Source organism: Theobroma umbraticum, unplaced genomic scaffold, assembly GCF_002168275.2.
Source record: "Theobroma umbraticum cultivar Fairchild unplaced genomic scaffold, ASM216827v3 scaffold_44.0, whole genome shotgun sequence".
Taxonomy (NCBI): Eukaryota; Viridiplantae; Streptophyta; class Magnoliopsida; order Malvales; family Malvaceae; genus Theobroma; species Theobroma umbraticum.
In genome coordinates this window covers 9336567-9354786 of record NW_018397255.1, presented here as the reverse complement: position 1 = coordinate 9354786, position 18220 = coordinate 9336567, and the positions used below count along the sequence as shown (strand labels likewise).

The following is an 18220-nucleotide window of genomic DNA, read 5'->3' as shown; positions in this document are numbered from 1 at the left end:
AGGTCAGCTTTCTTTTATGGTCGGCAGTTGAATAACAGCATCCAGGTACTTCCTTAATTTAATCCATGTCGATCCGTAAGCCTCAGTTTCCGAATATACCTCGTGCAAATACTTTGCAAAGTTGCATTGCTTTACAAACAACAAGTATCCTGCTATGAGTCCGAATAGGTTGTAAGATGGAGAATCCCAGGAACTTAACCTAGGATGTGTATTGTTGATGACTTGATTTATAGTGTGATCAGGTGATAAGTTTCTTAAATTGAACAGCATCTGGTCTGAAATAGGACAGTTCAATTTTGATCCAGCAATAACCCTCTGATGATTAAGTTGGTATCTGTGGCTGAAGATGAGAGAAAACAAGAGGAATAAGAAAGTTTGACTGAGATGCGCCCTTAGAGAAAGGACGAATACTTGTGATCTTATATATAGTTAAGGAAGATTCCTCATGGCCATACCCCTTGGATCCACAAATCAAGCGTTACTATGAGATCATGTTAACACAGGTGGTAGAATAACATATATGCGCCCCTGCTCTCATTTGGCGTGAGCAAGATTTTCAAGACCATTACAGGTGTAATGCATATTAGGGCCTTGGCCATCCCATAAAATATATATTTATAGATCAAAACCTCTCCTCAGTTAATCCCTTTACCAGCAGTCTAGACTTGTGCTGAAGTCTTGGGATTTCTTTTCTTTCAAGTTAGCATGAACTTGAAATCATAACAAACCTAAAAGGTTTACCGTAGTTACAGTTGGATAGCATTCACCTGTTACAATTTGTACAATAATTTATCTACTTTAATTTCAGTAGCTTTCATTCATATCCTTTGGATCCAAAGTGCTTGGTTTTTCACAATATATATATACATATATATACACACACACACAATATTCATCTTCCAGGTAGAATGGGGAGAATCAAGTATGATAGAAGCAGAGAGATTACTATTTGAAGCTGCTCTAGATGATCCGGCAAATCAGAGATTCGTTCTTCTCTCGGATAGGTTAGTGGTCGGAAGAGGGGGACTAGTAAAAGATAAACTCACTCTTGAAGTTTTTACCCTGCACTAGCTGCATATGAGTCAATAATCCTTAGATCTATCCTTTGTCTATTTTACAGCTGCATACCCTTGTACAGTTTTGGCTATGTTTACAGCTACTTAACGTCTTCTTCAAAAAGCTTTGTGGACAGGTATATGGAATGTTAGAGAATATCAAAATGAATTTTCTTAGTGATGTATATATGTAACAAAATCTTGTAATTGAATTCATAGCTTACGCAGTAGTTAAGCTGAATGTTCAGTAGTCTGTTGTGTGTAGCTTTATTGATGTTAAAGAAAATCGCTACGGTCCTGAGATGTCTCCTGTCATACCAAAGGAAAAATGGAGGAAAGGATCTCAGGTTCTTCCTTTTTTATCTATTTTACCTGTCCATTTTTCATCTTACTATTATAGGAAGCTATATTTCTCAAGTTGAATGCATCTTGAAAAGGATCTTAAAATAAGTTTTAAGAAAAGGAGCACCTTTTTCCATTTCTAACAGAAAAATTTGTTGGATCCAATACAATCTACTAATATCTTAGTGAACAAAGCACTCACCGTTAAACTTTGAGCTGACAGGTTGAGAGCAATCAGTTCTATACTCTCCTGCACTAATAACCTGTTCATCCAAAATCTTCTGTAATTCAGAATATAGAACTGCATTTTGTCCAATCGGTCCATTTTAATTTGTCTATGATGAAAATTTTACTTAATGATTTCAGTGGATCGCGTTGATCAGAAGACATGCTGTAATTGTCATAGAGGATGATATCGTTTTTCCGATTTTCAAGAAATTTTGTAAGGTACAGAAAGCCTTATCTTCCATGCTCCTCAATTTTCCTCTGATTTGAGTACTACTCTAGGATGCTGTCTTGATGCTATGGCAGTTGAATGCAACTAATCATTGTATGTAGTAATGTTGCTTATGTTCAGCGTTGGCCGCCTGCAGACCTAATAAAGAGAAGGCAGATACTGCAGGCTTTTGTAAGTTAACAAAGTCTTGCCATATATATATTCCTGATAAACAATTCAAAATAATTGTGTATCCAACATTTATATTTGTATACAAATAATTTCTTTTTGGTTCAATCAAGTGATTGATGTTGTCAGCGATTGCCTAGGAGGTATTTCAGAATGGCCATAACTGTATACCTGATGAACACTACGTCCAGACGCTGTTCAAAGTAAGTAACCGACTGTATCAAAGCTTGAATTTCTTCAGATGAATGAATTGTTCCTCTATATATGATCCTTAATTTTACTTTCTGGGCATTCCATTCAAATGTGGCTACCCGCTTCTACTTCTACAAGTAGATGAGTGGGCTTGACAATGAGCTTGAAAGGAGGACATTGACCTACTCATTATGGAATCAATCTGCTGAAGGAGGGGAAAGGAGGTCTTGGCACCCTTTTAGGTTCAATCATGCTGATGCAAGTCCCCAACTAATCCAAGAAATAAAGGTGAGTGATTGAACCTTGGCTAGCTTTATGCCAAGTAAATATCTCGGAATTGTCATTTTTGCTATCAGTCCCTAGATTTGAGAATGCTGCCCAAATTGGCACAGGTCATCAACCATGTTTACTCTGACTCTGAGAACCGCAAAGAGTTGTGCCATGTTAATATTACGATTGCACCTTGTTTTCTATTTGCAAGGAAGTTCACACCATGGGCAGCCGTGCGCCTGTTGACTGATCGCTCCGTCGATCTTCATGATGCTGATTCTGTATTTCATGCAGCACCTTGACCACCATTTATTTGTGAAGAAAAACACAGATAGCACACAAGATACCATTTTCTTCTTCATTAAAGCTTTCAGATAAGAGGAAGATGATTTCCCCCTTCTTCCTTTTTTTTTTTTCTTTAATTAATGTTTAAGTTAATATGCAAGAATTAATATAGACTTAGGTGCTTCGATATTAAGCTTACGGCCACGAGCATAAGTCACGCTGTGTTTTTACTCTAATTGAAAGTAAGAAGATTACGACAAGTTTTAACTAAAACAGGATACATGACTAATCTATTGACAATCATATGATAATGACATGATTAGTATCTATCATACTACCAAGTGAGGTAAATACAAAATCGTGATAATAGTACTTTTCAGCTTCCAGAGATTTTAATATGGTATTATATATTATTAATCATTTGCATTTCATAATATTTGATATTTTCGGAAATCAATATTTTACAAATTTATTCAATTTATTTCCATTTGCATCATATAAATTATAATATAATATATTAATCTTGATTATTTATATTTTTGATAATATAAATATTTATCAACATATTATGTGTAGCATTTTAGTATTCAATGATTTTTAAATTAAGACTCTTAAATATGTATAATTGTATAAATAAACATACATTGGAATGATACTCCACATATGACAATGGTTCATGTAGAAATAGATCTTATATTGATAAATCTTACCATAATAATATTCTTTTGAATTCAAAATAAGTCATTTTAAAATATATTCAGCACATACCAAGATTATTTCACATTAAAAAAAGTTAACATTCCTCCTCAATATTATGTAATGAAGTTCAAACTTTCGATGATACATTTAAGCGAGTCAAATTCTCATAAAAGCTGTTATCAATTGACCAGAGGTCCATATAACGTATTCTTCATCCGTGTATTGGATGGATCCAAACTCCCACCAACAAATTGATTTGCTATGTATCGTTAAATTTTCATGATCAGTTATGTACTTTTAAAATTTTTAATTAAAAGCTAGACGCTTTAGAATTTTCAATCTCACATTTAACTAGCTTAATTTCTATAAAATTTAAGTAACTCAATTTAGAAAGTGTAAAACCCCAATTTCTATAAGATTGTATCTAGTGTAAAGTTTAGGTTATCACATTCTCCTCACATACCTATGTAGCAAAGGGAGAGTGAAAAAGTTGTCAAACAACTAAATTTGAGGTTAGGTATTTGTTTGGCATAGTTTATTTTTAGTTTATTTATTTCTTAAAAGTAAAAGTTGAGCTAAATAGTATTTTTTGATAACTTTAAAAAAACATTTTTTTAAAAAAAAATTTAAATAAGAATTTTTTTTTAAAGTGCCTTCTTCTTAGAACACTTTTTTTTTCCCACAAAGATCCTCCCTCAAAAAATAACCCTTCCCTCCCTCCCTATCTATCTCCCTCTCTTTTCTTTTTTTCTACAAATCATCCTTTCAGGGTTTTTTTATTCTTACAAAAATTTAAAAAAAAACGATTTAAAATTCAAAACTGCATTAAGATATTGTTTCTTCTTTTTCTTTCTGTTTTGTTTTTCATTTTATTTTTCATCACTTTTTTTTTAACTTTGAAAACTTTCTTTATTGTTTGATATTTTTCAATTTATTATTTGATAAATAATTATATGATGTTTTTTTGTTCTTAACTTTTTTATAGTGTATATAATATTTATTGATAATGATTGAAATAATTAATCAAATAAGTCAATAATTGTTACAATAAATTAAATGAAAATTGAAAAGTTAGTATTTGTACTCGTTTGTAGTAACTAAATTTTGAAGAATTTTTTCTTTTAGATATAACAATATGTGTCATTTTTTTGTTTGTGGAGGGAAACTTTGTTAGTGAAGACATTATGGCCTTCATAGACTTGCATAGAATTAACATTGATGATTTCAATAGGAAAATGAGTTGCCAAATCAATGGCTAAACTTAATTTTCTTAACTAGTTGAACCCATTATTAATATTACCTTAGGCTTTTTTTTTTTTCCTTTTGTGGATTCTCTTTCTTATATGTGACATTAGTTTTGTTCAGTTTCAAAGGTTGTAAATTTCAAATCAATTTTTAAAAAATAACAATAAATATTTTTTTATATTCTTCTTTTATCTTTCAACAATTCATAACATTATAGGGAAAATTATACTTTTTTCACACTCATCTTTTTTTATTTGATTTAATTTTTTTCTCCTGATTTATTAAATAACATTTGTAATGATTTTAATCAAATTAGAGTTTACAAAAATTATTTTATTAAACAGCTTATTTATAAAAAAAGAGCTCATAAAAAATAAATTTACCATACAATTTTAACTTAATTTAAAAATTATCATTTTTTATAAGAATTTTATAATAATTTTTTAATTAAAAAAAACCAAGCCAATATGGTCTAGATGGCTATATATGTGGCTTACTAACCGTGATAGGTTAGCCAATGAAGGCCAGTTCGATGGTTGGATAGTAGTGCATTGTGGGGTTGATAGAAGCAAGGTAGCGATAAGAAGATGAAATTGATGATGAATTGAAAAAAAAATAAAAAATATTAAAAAAAAGATATACTAGTAGAATAAAATGATGTAAGGACAATTATAAAAATGTCGAAGGTTAACAATTATTTTTCCAATAAAATTAAAAATAATTATTCAAAAAAATCCATGTTAGGATGAAAATAATATATAAATTACACTTATTGATTTGTTCACAAAATATTATAAATGTTAACAATTATCATAAATTATTCTCAATGTGAAAATACAAGAATTAACTTGTTCAAATTTGAATGACAAGAATTATATACATTTTTTATTATAAAAACGTTTGATATTTAGAAAGTGTCAATTTTTTGAAAATAAAGATCTTATTGTACTTTAATTCACAAAACAAAATAAAAAAATAAAATAATTATATCGTGACATTATAATAAAGTAAAAATAATTATTATATAATTTAATTCATAAAATGAAATTATTGTCTTAATATTATTTTAATATTTAGTTGGCATTTAGTGTTGCATCGAAATACAGTTTTTACTCTTTTATATTTTTAATTTCTTAAAAACGTGCTTTCGAAAACAAAATACATATAATGATTTGGAAAACAAATACAGTTATTAAAAGCAAAAAAAAAAATGGCATCTAAAATATTTTTGCAAAACAAATTGGAGGGTCAAAACGTGGTGAGAGCCGAAAGTAAAATAAACAAACGGTCTTGATTCACAAATCTCGTTACCCTGCGCGCAACACAGAGTCACACCGTAAAATTGCTCCTCACTCATCCAGATTCAAAAGCATAAATTGGAGGGAAAAGAAGAGATGAAACCATTTTTTTTTACTTTAAAACCAAAGACGACTCTTCTTTCTTCTTTTGCTTCACCTCATTTCAAAATACACAGGCTCTGAACCAGGCTCTACCAATCCGTTGAAGAAGAAAGCCTAAACCCCTAAGCCAATGGCCGAAGCTCTAAGCCCTAACCCTAGACAAAGGATCCCTATGGCCTCTCTTATACAATCCCCCACAAGCCCCTTCTTCTTGGGCTCCAACGACGACAGACTCGAGCGTGCGCAGGCTCGTGCTGCACGAGCCGCCGCTATCCGCCGAAAATCCGTCGCTTCCCATGTGCAGCGGCCTATTGATCCAGATCCTTGCCTCGCCAAGGACCAAATTCTTGAATTGTTCCACAATTGCATCAAACTGGCCAGTGAAAATGTATCTAATTCCCCTTTGTCTCTCCCTGAATTATTTATATTATAGAAAGAGGAGGAGTTCTCTTTTTAGGCTTAAGTAAACGTTTTTAAAATTTGGTGAATTTCTTTTTTAGTTAAGAAAACTTAGGTTTAAGTGATAGCATTGTAGTTTTGGTGGTTGAATTGTTCTAATGTCATTTTCTTTGTTCTTAATTTTGAGTTTTTCCTTTTTGGGTGCAGAAAATAAATCAAAAGAATACTTGGGAGCTGAATTTGATAGACCATCTTCGTGAAATTATTAAGGTTGAAGAGGAAAATGATGTGGAGACGAATTTTCAAAAGGTATGTTTATCTTTTTTCTTATGTGTAAAATGGTAGAAAACTATATCGCCCCAGAAATTGAATTCGAAAAAAATTCATAAGAAAAAATTGGGGCTATAATCGGTAGTTTAGAGTGCAGAATTTTCCACGTTTTATTGCCTATTTACTGGGAAAGGCATTTCCTTTTAGTTACTGGTGTTGTTGCAATTTTAAACTCCAGTGAGTAAATTGGTGCTTAGACTGAAACAAGAAGTTACTAGAATGATGTTGTTCTGAATCAAGGCATGTGCATTTTCAAGGGAACATTTCTCAGAATATGAATAACTGCTGTGCATATGTTGAGCTGAAGCCATTGGTTACTACTGTGAATGCAAAACCTTTTAGATATGTCTGGAGAAAAAATGCCAAAGAAATTATGGAGTTGGTAATTGATAACACCAACACACTTTTCTACATGTTTAGAGAATGAGTTGCATTATATTTCATCCAGGCCAGTTGTACTTTGGAAGCTGGTGTTAAGATTTACTCATTGAGGGTGGATTCAGTTCATTCAGAGGCATACAAGGTTCTTGGTGGGATAAATAGAGCAGGTCATGAAAATGAGCAAGGTTAGGTTTCTTTCATGGTGGTACCTAGCTTATCTCTCTCTCTCTCTCTCTCTCTCTCACTCCAGTTTGTATGTCTGATTTGTTATTTATCAATGAAGCTCTCTGTTGCATTTGCTTTCTTCAGATTAGATTCTTGGTTTAGCTAAACTGTCAAAGTAAGGACTAAACAATGGCTAAAAGCATCATATGCACTATTTGATGGCATTAAATGCAAGAGACAATTAAAAGGCATGCTAACATTAAGGATTTTACAAATTTTACAGGGAATTTAGGATAAACCCTTGGAATCTACAAATTAATCATATTCTATAAAATTTACATATACATATACATAGATACAAAGACAGTCACTCCACATATGCAGTCTAAAAGATACATTTACTTTGTGGTTTGTGATCTGTTTCATTTACTTGGGTCTAAGATACAATGACGCTAAGTTATTTAATCATTACATAAGAACCTCAATTGATGCATACTTATCACTAAAATTTATCATGGCATAGTGAGAATAGGTTATGGTCTGAATTTTCTATATCTGTTGATTTGCTCAACTTTATCCTGCCAGAGTTTTGCTAAATGTGATAACATGTTACAATGCCAGACTCTGCAGTGGAGGATGCCAATGTTGATGCTGCACAGGAAGGCAATTCAAAGAAAGAGACAGAGAAAAAGGTTTGTGGTCTCTAAAGTTATATAAATTACCAATTCAAGAAACTAATCTATTAATAAATATCTATATAAGCAGATGTCACCTTTATCAACGTTGGAATCATCTTTTGAGGCTCTTAATGTAAAGAAATTTGATGGTAATTGCGCATCCCAACAATCTTGATTCCAGTATGAGATTCAAGCTTTGATTATGATGCCATCTATTGGCTTTTCCAGTTGCATTTGCAGTGGATCCACTCTATCATCAAACATCTGCCCAATTTGATGAAGGTGGAGCCAAGGGTCTGTTATTGAATAATCTTGGTGTTTATGCTGGATGTCGGGTTCTCTTTGATTCATTTGAAGTGCCAGGGAAGGAAATGCCTTGTTCAAATCAACACGACATATCAGAAACAATTGATCTATCTTTTGCTGGAGGTTTGTTTTTGTTTCCAATACATTCTTTGGACTTTGGTGTGTTTTGACATCTTTATCTGAGAACTTAGGTTTTTGAATTATGTCGTTTGTTGATCTATTTTACAGAATACGTTGAGCATATGGTATTAAACATGCGAGCAAAGGATGAGATTTCACCGACTCTCAAGAATATAGTTAATCAATTCAATGAAGATAACAGAAGGCCACTGGAGAACTTCTGCAGCCAGAGATCAACTGACCAAGCTGATACTACAAACAATGAAACTGCGTTTGATGGTGTTGCATATGAGAGTTTTGAAACTGATGCTTTGGATCATGATGACCAACCAGGCTTTGTTGATGACGAATATAATGGGGCAGAGCCAACTTTTATGAGTTATCAGGAGGTTTAGCATGTTTCCTTCTCTCAATTGTTTGAAGAGGTTAATAATGGAATTGTATGCTTATTATCAATTAATCATAATTGAATTCCACAGGTTACTGAGCAATTTTCTCTCACCAATCCTGATGTGGACGATAGATCTGAAAAAGTTGATGAATTTTTGTTTTTGAGCTTGGGATTTTCCTTGAAACAAAATGCTTGGGCTGGTCCTGATCATTGGAAATATCGAAAAGCTCAAGGTACATGTTATGGGGTCATTGGCAGGTGCTATCTTCACTCAACCTTTTTCTCTTTGGTAGTTAATTAACATGATTTTGAGTGTGAAATATCACAGGTTCTGCGGATGTCTCTACTGAAGAAAATACAGCAGTGTTAACAACAAAGAAAGCCAGAAATAAGAAACAAGTTGAGCCTGATATTGATTTCACAAAAGCCTTGGATGATGAAATGCCGGACATCTTTGCCCCTCCAAAAAATCCGAAGTCATTACTTCTACCTTCAAACAGAGCACCTTGTAATACAAAGCTTCCTGAAGATTGTCACTATCAACCAGAGGATCTTGTCAAATTATTTCTTTTGCCCAATGTGATGGTAATGTGTGCCAGGAGTTAGATAATAAACTGGCTTTTTTTTGAAATGTTTTTCTCCCCATTTTGGCTTCTTTTCTTAAGATACTTGTTCTTTTGCAGTGCCTTGGTAGAAGGAGGAGAAAGTTTCCAGGTAATCATTCTTCTCAAGTAGATACCTTTCAGATAGTAGTCTTTTTTCTGAATGTCTGTGAACTGCCAATCATTCGAGTCCATCTATTCCATGTTGCTAGGATTATGTAGTTCTTGTCGTATTGCGCTAGTTGTTTCTCTAATTTTTATTCTCATATCATGAATGATGCAGCTCTTTCTTTTGTTTTCAATTATTATTAAGTTATGGGGAGAGGAAAGGAGAGGATAAGAGTTAGGCTGCTCTTATCTTCCCTGTTTGGAATACTTTCAAGGGGAAAGGGGCATATACATTCCTTGAAAGCCTGGTTTTTTAGTTCACCTAGGAGAATGTATTTATATTTTTTGTTGTACTCCTAACTTTTTGAACTAAAACTAAAAGTTTCCTCTGATAAAACGACAGTGTATGATGGTAAAATTTTTGAAGCTATTGTAAACTGTGCTTTCCAATCTCCAACCAAATGAAGATGATTAAGCACTCTCCCTTGTTTCATCTCGCACTGAATCCTCCTTAAGTGGGTTAGATGGGCGTGGGGATGTTGTTCCTGTAAAAATATTTCAGGAATAATGTCTAATAATTTTACATGATGGACAAGAGTAATACTTGTTTTTTTTAGTTAAATTAGTATGTATCAGGAATTACTTTCGTTATATCATTTTGTTTGTTATTTTATAACGTCAGTTCTTTAAATAAGTTTTAGTTAAAAGCTGGTTTTTACTGGCTACTTAGCTTTGTGAATTTAATGTCAAAGTTTATTCATTTGCCTGAATATTTTAAATATCTCAATTTGGTTATGATTTCTGATCGAAACTTTTTCTTCTCGACTCACGAATGCATTTCTGGAACTTCTTCGATGAATTCTTTGAAGTGTTCATCTTAATGGTTTCTTCCTGTTGTAAAAGTTCATCGATTGAATCTTTTATTTTCAATGTTTCTATTGATGATAAAATGCTAAACATTTACGGATATACTATGATATAGTTTTTAGCTTCACATGTTACTTGATTTCTCAGATGAATCAAGGGAGCAGTGTGATGATTATGAACCACAGCCATCCTGGGAAGAGCAAAGCATATTTGGCGGTCAATTTGACAATGATATTGATCACAGCGATGTTGATGACTCCGACATGCTTGTTTCTCAGCCTCGTCAGGTTGGTCTTTTAGCCTTTATCTCTGGTGTTTCTCCATGTTAGCCCCTTCATGTTGCCCACTGGAGTGACAAGGAGTTACGAGGACTATATTTTGAATTTATTGTTAATTAAAACCACAACGACTACCTTGAGGCCTGGGATGGGTTATTGGTAATTTAAGATTTATCTCATACCTTGAATATAGAGTTAAAAGCTATTTCCTTTCTGGTCTTTTTTCTGATCTTATTCAGGTTAGTAAAATTGAAGTTAAATATGACAAGACCTCTAAACAAGTTGATGTCCAAAATTTGAAAGAAACTATTTGGGACCAAATACATCGTTCTCCACAAACGTCTTTTCAGTGTCAGGTAAACTACTTCCTTTGCTTTTTGTAACTTTCTTTTCATCACAGAATATTGTTTTTCTTTTTTGAAACGCAAGCATAGTTATCTTTTAACATCATATTGCTTACATGTTAAGTGGGGTAAAGTCTCCATGACTATGCTTTGCCCGCACATGGAGGCACCCAAATGCATCTTTGCTTATTGGCAGTGCAAATACAGGAAAACTGAAGCAGTGAAACTCATTTTCTAAAATAATACGATAAAAGCGAGTATATCAGAGAGCTGAATCCTAGAGAATGTAGCTTAAAAGCATGTCATGTTTAATAAAGAAAAAAAATTGAAGCGGGATAATGAAATGAGAACTTGATCTGGTTAGCTAGAAGTTTGATTTCTTTCGTTGACTGATAATTTTAATGTTTCCATAGGCAATTAATTGTTGATCATTGGCAGCTTGAGTAAGTGTCTGCTATATGAAGATCTTGATAGTAACTTACTTCTTGCAGCTATATTTCCTATCTATAATCAAAAGAGAGCCCAGTTCCAAACCTTCATCAACAAGAACTCGTCTACTTATCATGGGCCTAGAAAAAAAGGAATCATGGAAGCAACATTTTAACTACTTCAACCCAAAGGCTTTACTAACTAAATTATAAAAAACATTTGATTTGGGCTTTACTAATTGAAAATTTTTAGTATTTTTTTTTGTTTCATGCTGAAATTAATAGTTTTGCTGCTAAAGAGTTGTAAAATACGTCAATAATTCAGAATATAAAGTAGCAAGAATTCAGGTTCTCTGAAAAGGCCAAAAAAGAACCATTATGTTGCAATGTTCCAAAGCAAGAACCATGACGTGATATGGAACATGGTACTTTGTTTTTGGCCGTGTTGTGTTTTTCTTAATTGTGAAGTGAGTTCTAACTTTGGACTTGTTTCCTTTTGCACAGGGCTCCGAAGAGATGGTATCTTTCAGGCATCTCCTGGCTAGCTTTCCCGTTGATTGCAGAGCTGCTACAACAATTGAGGAAATCTCTCCTCATCTATGTTTCATATGCCTGCTACATTTGGCCAATGAGCATGGACTGAGCATCCATGGCTGTCCCAATATGGATGATCTTGGTATTCAACTTCCTCACAACGGTAAGCGCACAAGTGAAGCGATTTAGTTCATCACTCAACTCGTACCGCTTGTAAAGATGTTTGTCAACGACTGGGGTGCTGACTGTGAGATACTAACAGTAGTGTTGTAAGCCTAATTTTGTTCATACTCCCAAGTAGGTTGCTTTAAAGACTGTATAGCTCAAGACTTAAAAGGAATTGCTGCTCCGTACCTCAGAAGCCTACATCCTTTCCAAACAATGTCGGTTTTTGTTGACAGCATATTGTTTAAATCTGGCTGATGCACCTTTTACGAAACAGAATCGGGCTAGTGCTACTTGAAATCTTATTTATTAGAATAAGAACATCGGAAAAATATGTACTCGAGATGCTGTTCACTGACATCTTACAGTTTATGTTAACGTGCAACTATTTGGGATTTGTAGAAAATTTTCCTCTTGATACTGAACGGAAGGGTCGTGATAAGTGGCTCAAATCTGAGATTTAGTCGGCAATATTTTTGCTAACGCGTGGCCTAACGGACAATATGAAAGATGAGTGCTTGGAGATACACTGATCTCATATTGATCAAAATATTTGAAAAGTCTTTGTATTTCAATGTTAAAATTATTATGTGACGTGATAGTATTATATTAATAATTTAAATTTATAATTTTAAATAAAAAAACTAAATTAAAAAAAAAAAACATCAACAACTTTTCGTATACTTTAACCCTCGCAATGTTACAGCAGTTCAGTTTCAAAATTGTCAACAATTAAATGTTGGAAAGAGATTTTGTCCTGGAGAATTTGGAAGGATACGGGGACAGTTCCCATGTGAACAGATACAACATCAATAATGTGAACAATTGCCATGTTTTTGAGAGAGAAAAAGGGAAGAACACGTGTTAAATTCGGATGTTACCGTCATGTCATGCGTCAGGTAATATGTCTTTTTTCGTCAGATATTTGCTCAAGGGAGTGGTGAAGATTGAGAAGGAATTCCTCAAACTCGCACAATGCGATTAGATTTAACACCTGCCAAATTTACCAAGACAATGGTTCATGATTCTTGCACAGCTGCTTTTAAAAGTACATTTAGGGTTTAGTCTTCAATGTGCGGGAAATAAGTAAATCCCCATCTCTGTATTTTAAAAGTAAAACGATTTGTTATTTCCATACGTTACTTCTCCTGCAGCTCATACTGTCTCTTTGGTAAGGGTTTGAACCTCCAGATTCCAGAAGCATTGGTCCCAATTGTGATAGAAAGAAAAAAAAATTTAAGAGTTTTGTGCATATACTTAAGAGTTAAAAGATCGATTTTGAGATCGCTGAGATTGGAGAATGAAAATTGGGTTAGCAATAAAAGTAGACGAACAGTTGGTTCTCGCAATATATAAACCTATCTTTTTGCTTTTGTTTTTGTTTTTTCTGGGCAATGATGATCATCTTTCTACTGACTCGTTTGGAATGCTGGTAGTGTATGAGTGAGTGATGTTTCTGTTTTGTTTTGGCTTTTTAGTGGTCACGTCTTTATATTTTTTTTGTGGTGATTCGTATTCAACAATATCCGATGAATTATTTCAAAAATTTTAAATTTTTTTTATTATATTTAATTATTATTTTATATTTTTATTTTAAATTAAATAATTTTTATAATTTATTATTGATCATGATTATTGATCAAAATATTATTTATTATTTTATATTATGTAATAGTATTGATATGTTGCAAAAATTATAATGTAATATGTTAATCTAATATTATAATATAATTATATAATATTTTTATTTTTTAAGTCAATATTATATCAATACACATGTCATAACAATTGATAAGTGATGATTTAAATAATAATAATTAATCAATCATTATTTATAAAAAATTATTTAATTTAAAATAAAAATATAATAACTTAATTAAACTTAATCAAATAATAAAAATATATTTAAACATTTTAAATAATGTAATATTTTTTAAAATATTATGCCTAAAAGCACAAATTAAATACTATGCCTTTGATAGAAAAATAATATACAAATTGTGAACAATAAAATTCTAATGATGCGGGTACGAGATTTCATTAAAAAAAGGTGAGTTTTGAGAAGAGTTAGAATAGAAATTAAGATACTAAATTTAAGATAGAGCAAGCATATTCTCTCTCAAGATTAAAAAATTTATTTAGCCCAAAATTTTGTCTGAAATCCGGAGAGTTTGACCACTTATTAAAATGAAAACTTTTATATGGTAATGAATGCAAGTATGCAAATCCAAACTTGTTTGATAATTGCACATCAGCCCTCTTTCCTCTCAAACAAAAAGTTCTCAATAGGCAAATAGAGAAGAAAAGAAAGTGAGACAGAGACTGAGTCTCACACTCAAGCCAGAGCTCCATGGCCATGGCCACCATGATGACGAGCAGAATGATGGGCATGTCCCCACCGCCAGTACCACCACCACCACATCATCTCATCTTCGCCGTTGGCAAGTCAGCCACGGTCAGCTCTATCATCAAGGCACAACCAACCCCCAACCCGTACAATCCCAGGATCCCACGGCTGGCCTTTGCTAGGACCAATATCCGACCGTCTAGACTACTTCTGGTTCCAAGGCCCGGACACCTTCTTCAGGTCAAGAATGGAGAAGCACAAGAGCGCCGTTTTCCGTACCAATGTTCCTCCAAGTTTCCCTTTCTTTGTGGGAGTGAACCCCAACGTTATAGCTGTTGTCGACTGCAGGTCTTTTGCTCATCTTTTCGACATGGAAATAGTGGAGAAAAAAGATGTTTTGGTAGGGGACTTCATGCCTAGCCTCAAGTTCACTGGAAATACCAGGGTTTGTGCTTATCTTGATACCGCTGAGCCAAAACATGCCCAGGTATGCTTTTTTTTCCTTTCTCTTTTCCTTTTAAATGTCCCTAATTGCAATTTTCTTGCTATATGTTCGATATTTTCCTCATTTCCCCCCGCAAATTAGAAAGATCTCAGCAAGCCAAGCATAGATTGACAAATTAAAACCTGCTTCAAGACTTAGGTAATACAAATTTATGTACATGCTTTCAGGGTTTTTTTCTTATTATTTTTTCCATACCTTTCCCCTTTTCTGCTTGTTTGTGGCTACGGGGTAAGCTTATGTGTGGGCGACATTAAAAACGATTTTGTGAGACTATAAAGTGGAAACTGGAAAGTAATAATTGGCGAAGAAGTGAGATCTTCTATCTCTTTGATAAGGTTTTGACTCTGTTCAATAGATATTTTTAATAATTTAATAATTAAAGAAAAGGAAGGAAGAGTCGGTTCACTCTCACTTCATAAGTGTGCGTAGTACTTTTGGTTTGTCATGCTATTAACAAAAAAAATTAACCTTTTTTTCTACTATATACGTATTTTATTATATTTGAGTATTTGATTTGTTGAATAGTTCTTACTTAAAAATGTAAATTCGAACGTGTGTATATATATATATATATATAGATATATTATAACAATCTTGTCGCCGAATTGGTAGTATAGGTCAAGGGACCACAAATTCATGGGTGGTCCTTCCTTTCTTGGCCATGAGCACTAGGGGATCAAGATATATAGATTCTCTATCTCCTCTTTGGATCTTGGAAAATGGAGAGGAAAAAAGTTCAAAAGGAAATTAGAAAAAGGAAGGAAAGTGAAAATACTACTTGTCATGGAGTTGAAATATGTTATATCATCCTATGGTAATCAGTAAACATTAGATATCAATCCCATCTCAGTTTAATTTAGGTTTCGAGAAATAAAAGGTAAATTGGAATGTATAGTTGAAGGAGGTGGCCATGGCCATACATATCCCTCAAAGGGTAAAGTTAGCACTTAAAGATGATTGAACAGTGGAAGATAGGCGAAGGGAAATTCTCAGACAGTGAAAGAAAGGGAATGGTGTGCACGTAGCCGCATGTCGGGAAGGCTTGAAACACCTGTTGGTGGGTTAGTCTTCATGTCGAGGAGGCCAACCACATGGCATGCATTCGGCCGATTTCCCCATCTCATATGCTACTGTTACACAGCTTTCTGCTTTTATTATAAGTTCAGAGTGGACAACTTAAGAAATACTAGCTTCTGTTTATCATCTTCTCATGTCCAAAACATGACTAAACTTACGAATTAAGAGGGGGATCATCCATTTTCATGCATATATAGTATATTTCTTTTAATGCAAGTTATATAATATAAACAAATGAAAATGTAATATGTGTTTGTAATTAACCAAAAAAAATTTACAATTCACTTTGGAAAAGTTAAAATTATGTTCGAAAGTAGGCTACTTTAAATATTTACTCAAGAACGTAAAAGGGCGAAGCCTAGGACTTGGCCTTGATAAAGGGAAAAACCTGGGACTTCCAAAACATTAATGATTATCGTAGTTGTTTGTAATAATAATAATAATAATAATAATGATTTTAGTGCTAATAAAATTGTTTTTTATCTTCAAAAAAATTGTTTTTGTTTTTTAAATATATGGCGTTAATGCATATATGGACTAAAGCTTTGATTCGTCATACTCACATACAATTTGTAATGTTTAGAATATTAGGAATATAAACAAAGCTAACATGTAAAACTTTTTCCTGAGAGTTGTAAAATGAAATCAGCTATATTTCTTTTTTTTTGTTTGAATAGCAGCAATATTTCTATTTGTAGCATATTTTAATCAATTAATTAACCGCAACTGTTCCTTCTCATGGGACTTCGCACCTGTTAGGCTGTTTAGAAGAATGAAATGTGATTCAATGGTTACTTAATTGCTACGTCGTGAATAGGGGAGTTTATGAGTTGGATTTGGGTGGTTGAGTCCGACTTGGCTGAGGTCCATCCATTTTTATTTATTGAAATTTAATTTTTAAATATTTTTAAAAAATATGAATGTTGGGAAAGGTTATACAAAAACAATTTATAGTTTTAGTGGATTTTAAAAACCTTTTTTTTCTAGCAAAATTTTTTTTGGCTGTTTAATATAAATTAATCCTAACTAATTGATAGAAGTTATTATAATGCTAAAGAGGAGGAGAAAGAAATTAGAGGAAGAAGTGCTGATATTTAGGGTTAAGGGTTCCAAATTGATACCTTGGGATTGCTTCTAGGGGATTGTCGATTCTCAAGGTTTTTGGGGTTCTGTTGGTTATCGAAATCTTTCCTCCCATCTCTCTTATTTGCCCCTCGAGTGTTTGGCAGCTTTGAAGTGCGACATAAAAACTTATTTAAGCAAAACCATAAATCCTATCCCCAATAGGATTTTTCAAAATTGTCTTGACAAAATTGAACTCTTTCAATTTAGTTCTCAAGAGTTAATAGTTCTTTTCAATTAGGTCCAATTTAATCTCAATTTTATATTTTTACATGTACTGTTATATTGCATGTGATCCATTAAGTTCGTAATATGTTGGTATTATACATGATCAAAAATCCAAATCTAATAAGAATTAAATAAAAAAAAACAATTTGCATTGATAATCAATTTCTTTATTGATTAGTTTGTAGTAATAAGTCAAGATTGACATCTAGATAGTTGTTATGACTACTCAAATATTAAGAAGAGGGAAAAAAGTTTGATTTAATCTTTTCGTATTCAGTCTACTAGTGTAATTCAATCCTTCATAATCCAATAGCTTGATAAGGCATTGAACATGATGGAGTGCCTACTTCATAATGTCTTTATCATTTTAGTTCTTAAAGCGTACTCTTAAAACCTTAATGGAATTTGAAAAACTCATTCTGGAATCTTCATTCTATCTTGACTAAGGATTCTCTTGAGTTATAAGACATGCTAAGAAGCTACGAGATATCTCCCTTAAATCACTTTATGTATGCTTTATTGATTATTCATTTCTCTTCATGTGATTCATCTTATACCCAATGTGTATCCCATTGTACGTCGTTGACTAGGACTACTTAAGGTAATATCAAAATATGGCAATCTCTACATAAGATAATCTAATGATCTCAAGACTAAAGATCACTTACATGATTGTGACATGAGAATATTTTTATAGCTATTTTAGTAAAATCTTAAAATGTAATTATTTAGC

General features: G+C 32.8%; 3 protein-coding genes across 4 annotated transcripts in view; all 3 read left to right on the top strand.

Annotated features, from left to right (window-relative positions):
- Nucleotides 1-2894, top strand: part of LOC110409876 (glycosyltransferase BC10-like) — a 7517-nt gene extending 4623 nt beyond the window's left edge. Inside the window, exons 5-12 of the mRNA XM_089782429.1 lie at nucleotides 904-1004; nucleotides 1121-1192; nucleotides 1321-1402; nucleotides 1764-1844; nucleotides 1975-2025; nucleotides 2163-2225; nucleotides 2356-2502; nucleotides 2607-2894. Of these exons, the coding sequence (XP_089638555.1) occupies nucleotides 904-1004; nucleotides 1121-1192; nucleotides 1321-1402; nucleotides 1764-1844; nucleotides 1975-2025; nucleotides 2163-2225; nucleotides 2356-2502; nucleotides 2607-2786 (777 nt within the window). The 3' untranslated portion in view covers nucleotides 2787-2894. The remainder of the gene's footprint in view (nucleotides 1-903; nucleotides 1005-1120; nucleotides 1193-1320; nucleotides 1403-1763; nucleotides 1845-1974; nucleotides 2026-2162; nucleotides 2226-2355; nucleotides 2503-2606) is intronic.
- Nucleotides 2895-6152: 3258 nt separating this feature from the next.
- Nucleotides 6153-12660, top strand: EMB2795 (condensin complex subunit). Its single transcript, XM_021418542.1, has 13 exons — nucleotides 6153-6501; nucleotides 6720-6821; nucleotides 7291-7408; nucleotides 8010-8080; nucleotides 8154-8214; nucleotides 8294-8494; nucleotides 8600-8880; nucleotides 8971-9115; nucleotides 9211-9467; nucleotides 9566-9596; nucleotides 10607-10746; nucleotides 10977-11093; nucleotides 12014-12660. Exons 1-13 carry the CDS (start codon nucleotides 6244-6246, stop codon nucleotides 12230-12232), a joined length of 2001 nt encoding a protein of 666 aa, XP_021274217.1. The 5' UTR covers nucleotides 6153-6243; the 3' UTR covers nucleotides 12233-12660.
- Nucleotides 12661-14675: 2015 nt separating this feature from the next.
- HPL1 (hydroperoxide lyase 1) overlaps nucleotides 14676-18220 on the top strand; it is a 6438-nt gene continuing 2893 nt past the window's right edge. The window contains exon 1 of one of the 2 annotated variants that reach the window (XM_021419552.2): nucleotides 14676-15042. In XM_021419552.2, coding sequence (XP_021275227.2) covers nucleotides 14803-15042 — 240 coding nt within the window. In that variant the 5' untranslated portion in view covers nucleotides 14676-14802. The remainder of the gene's footprint in view (nucleotides 15043-18220) is intronic. The other variant, XM_089785741.1, reaches the window with a different exon arrangement.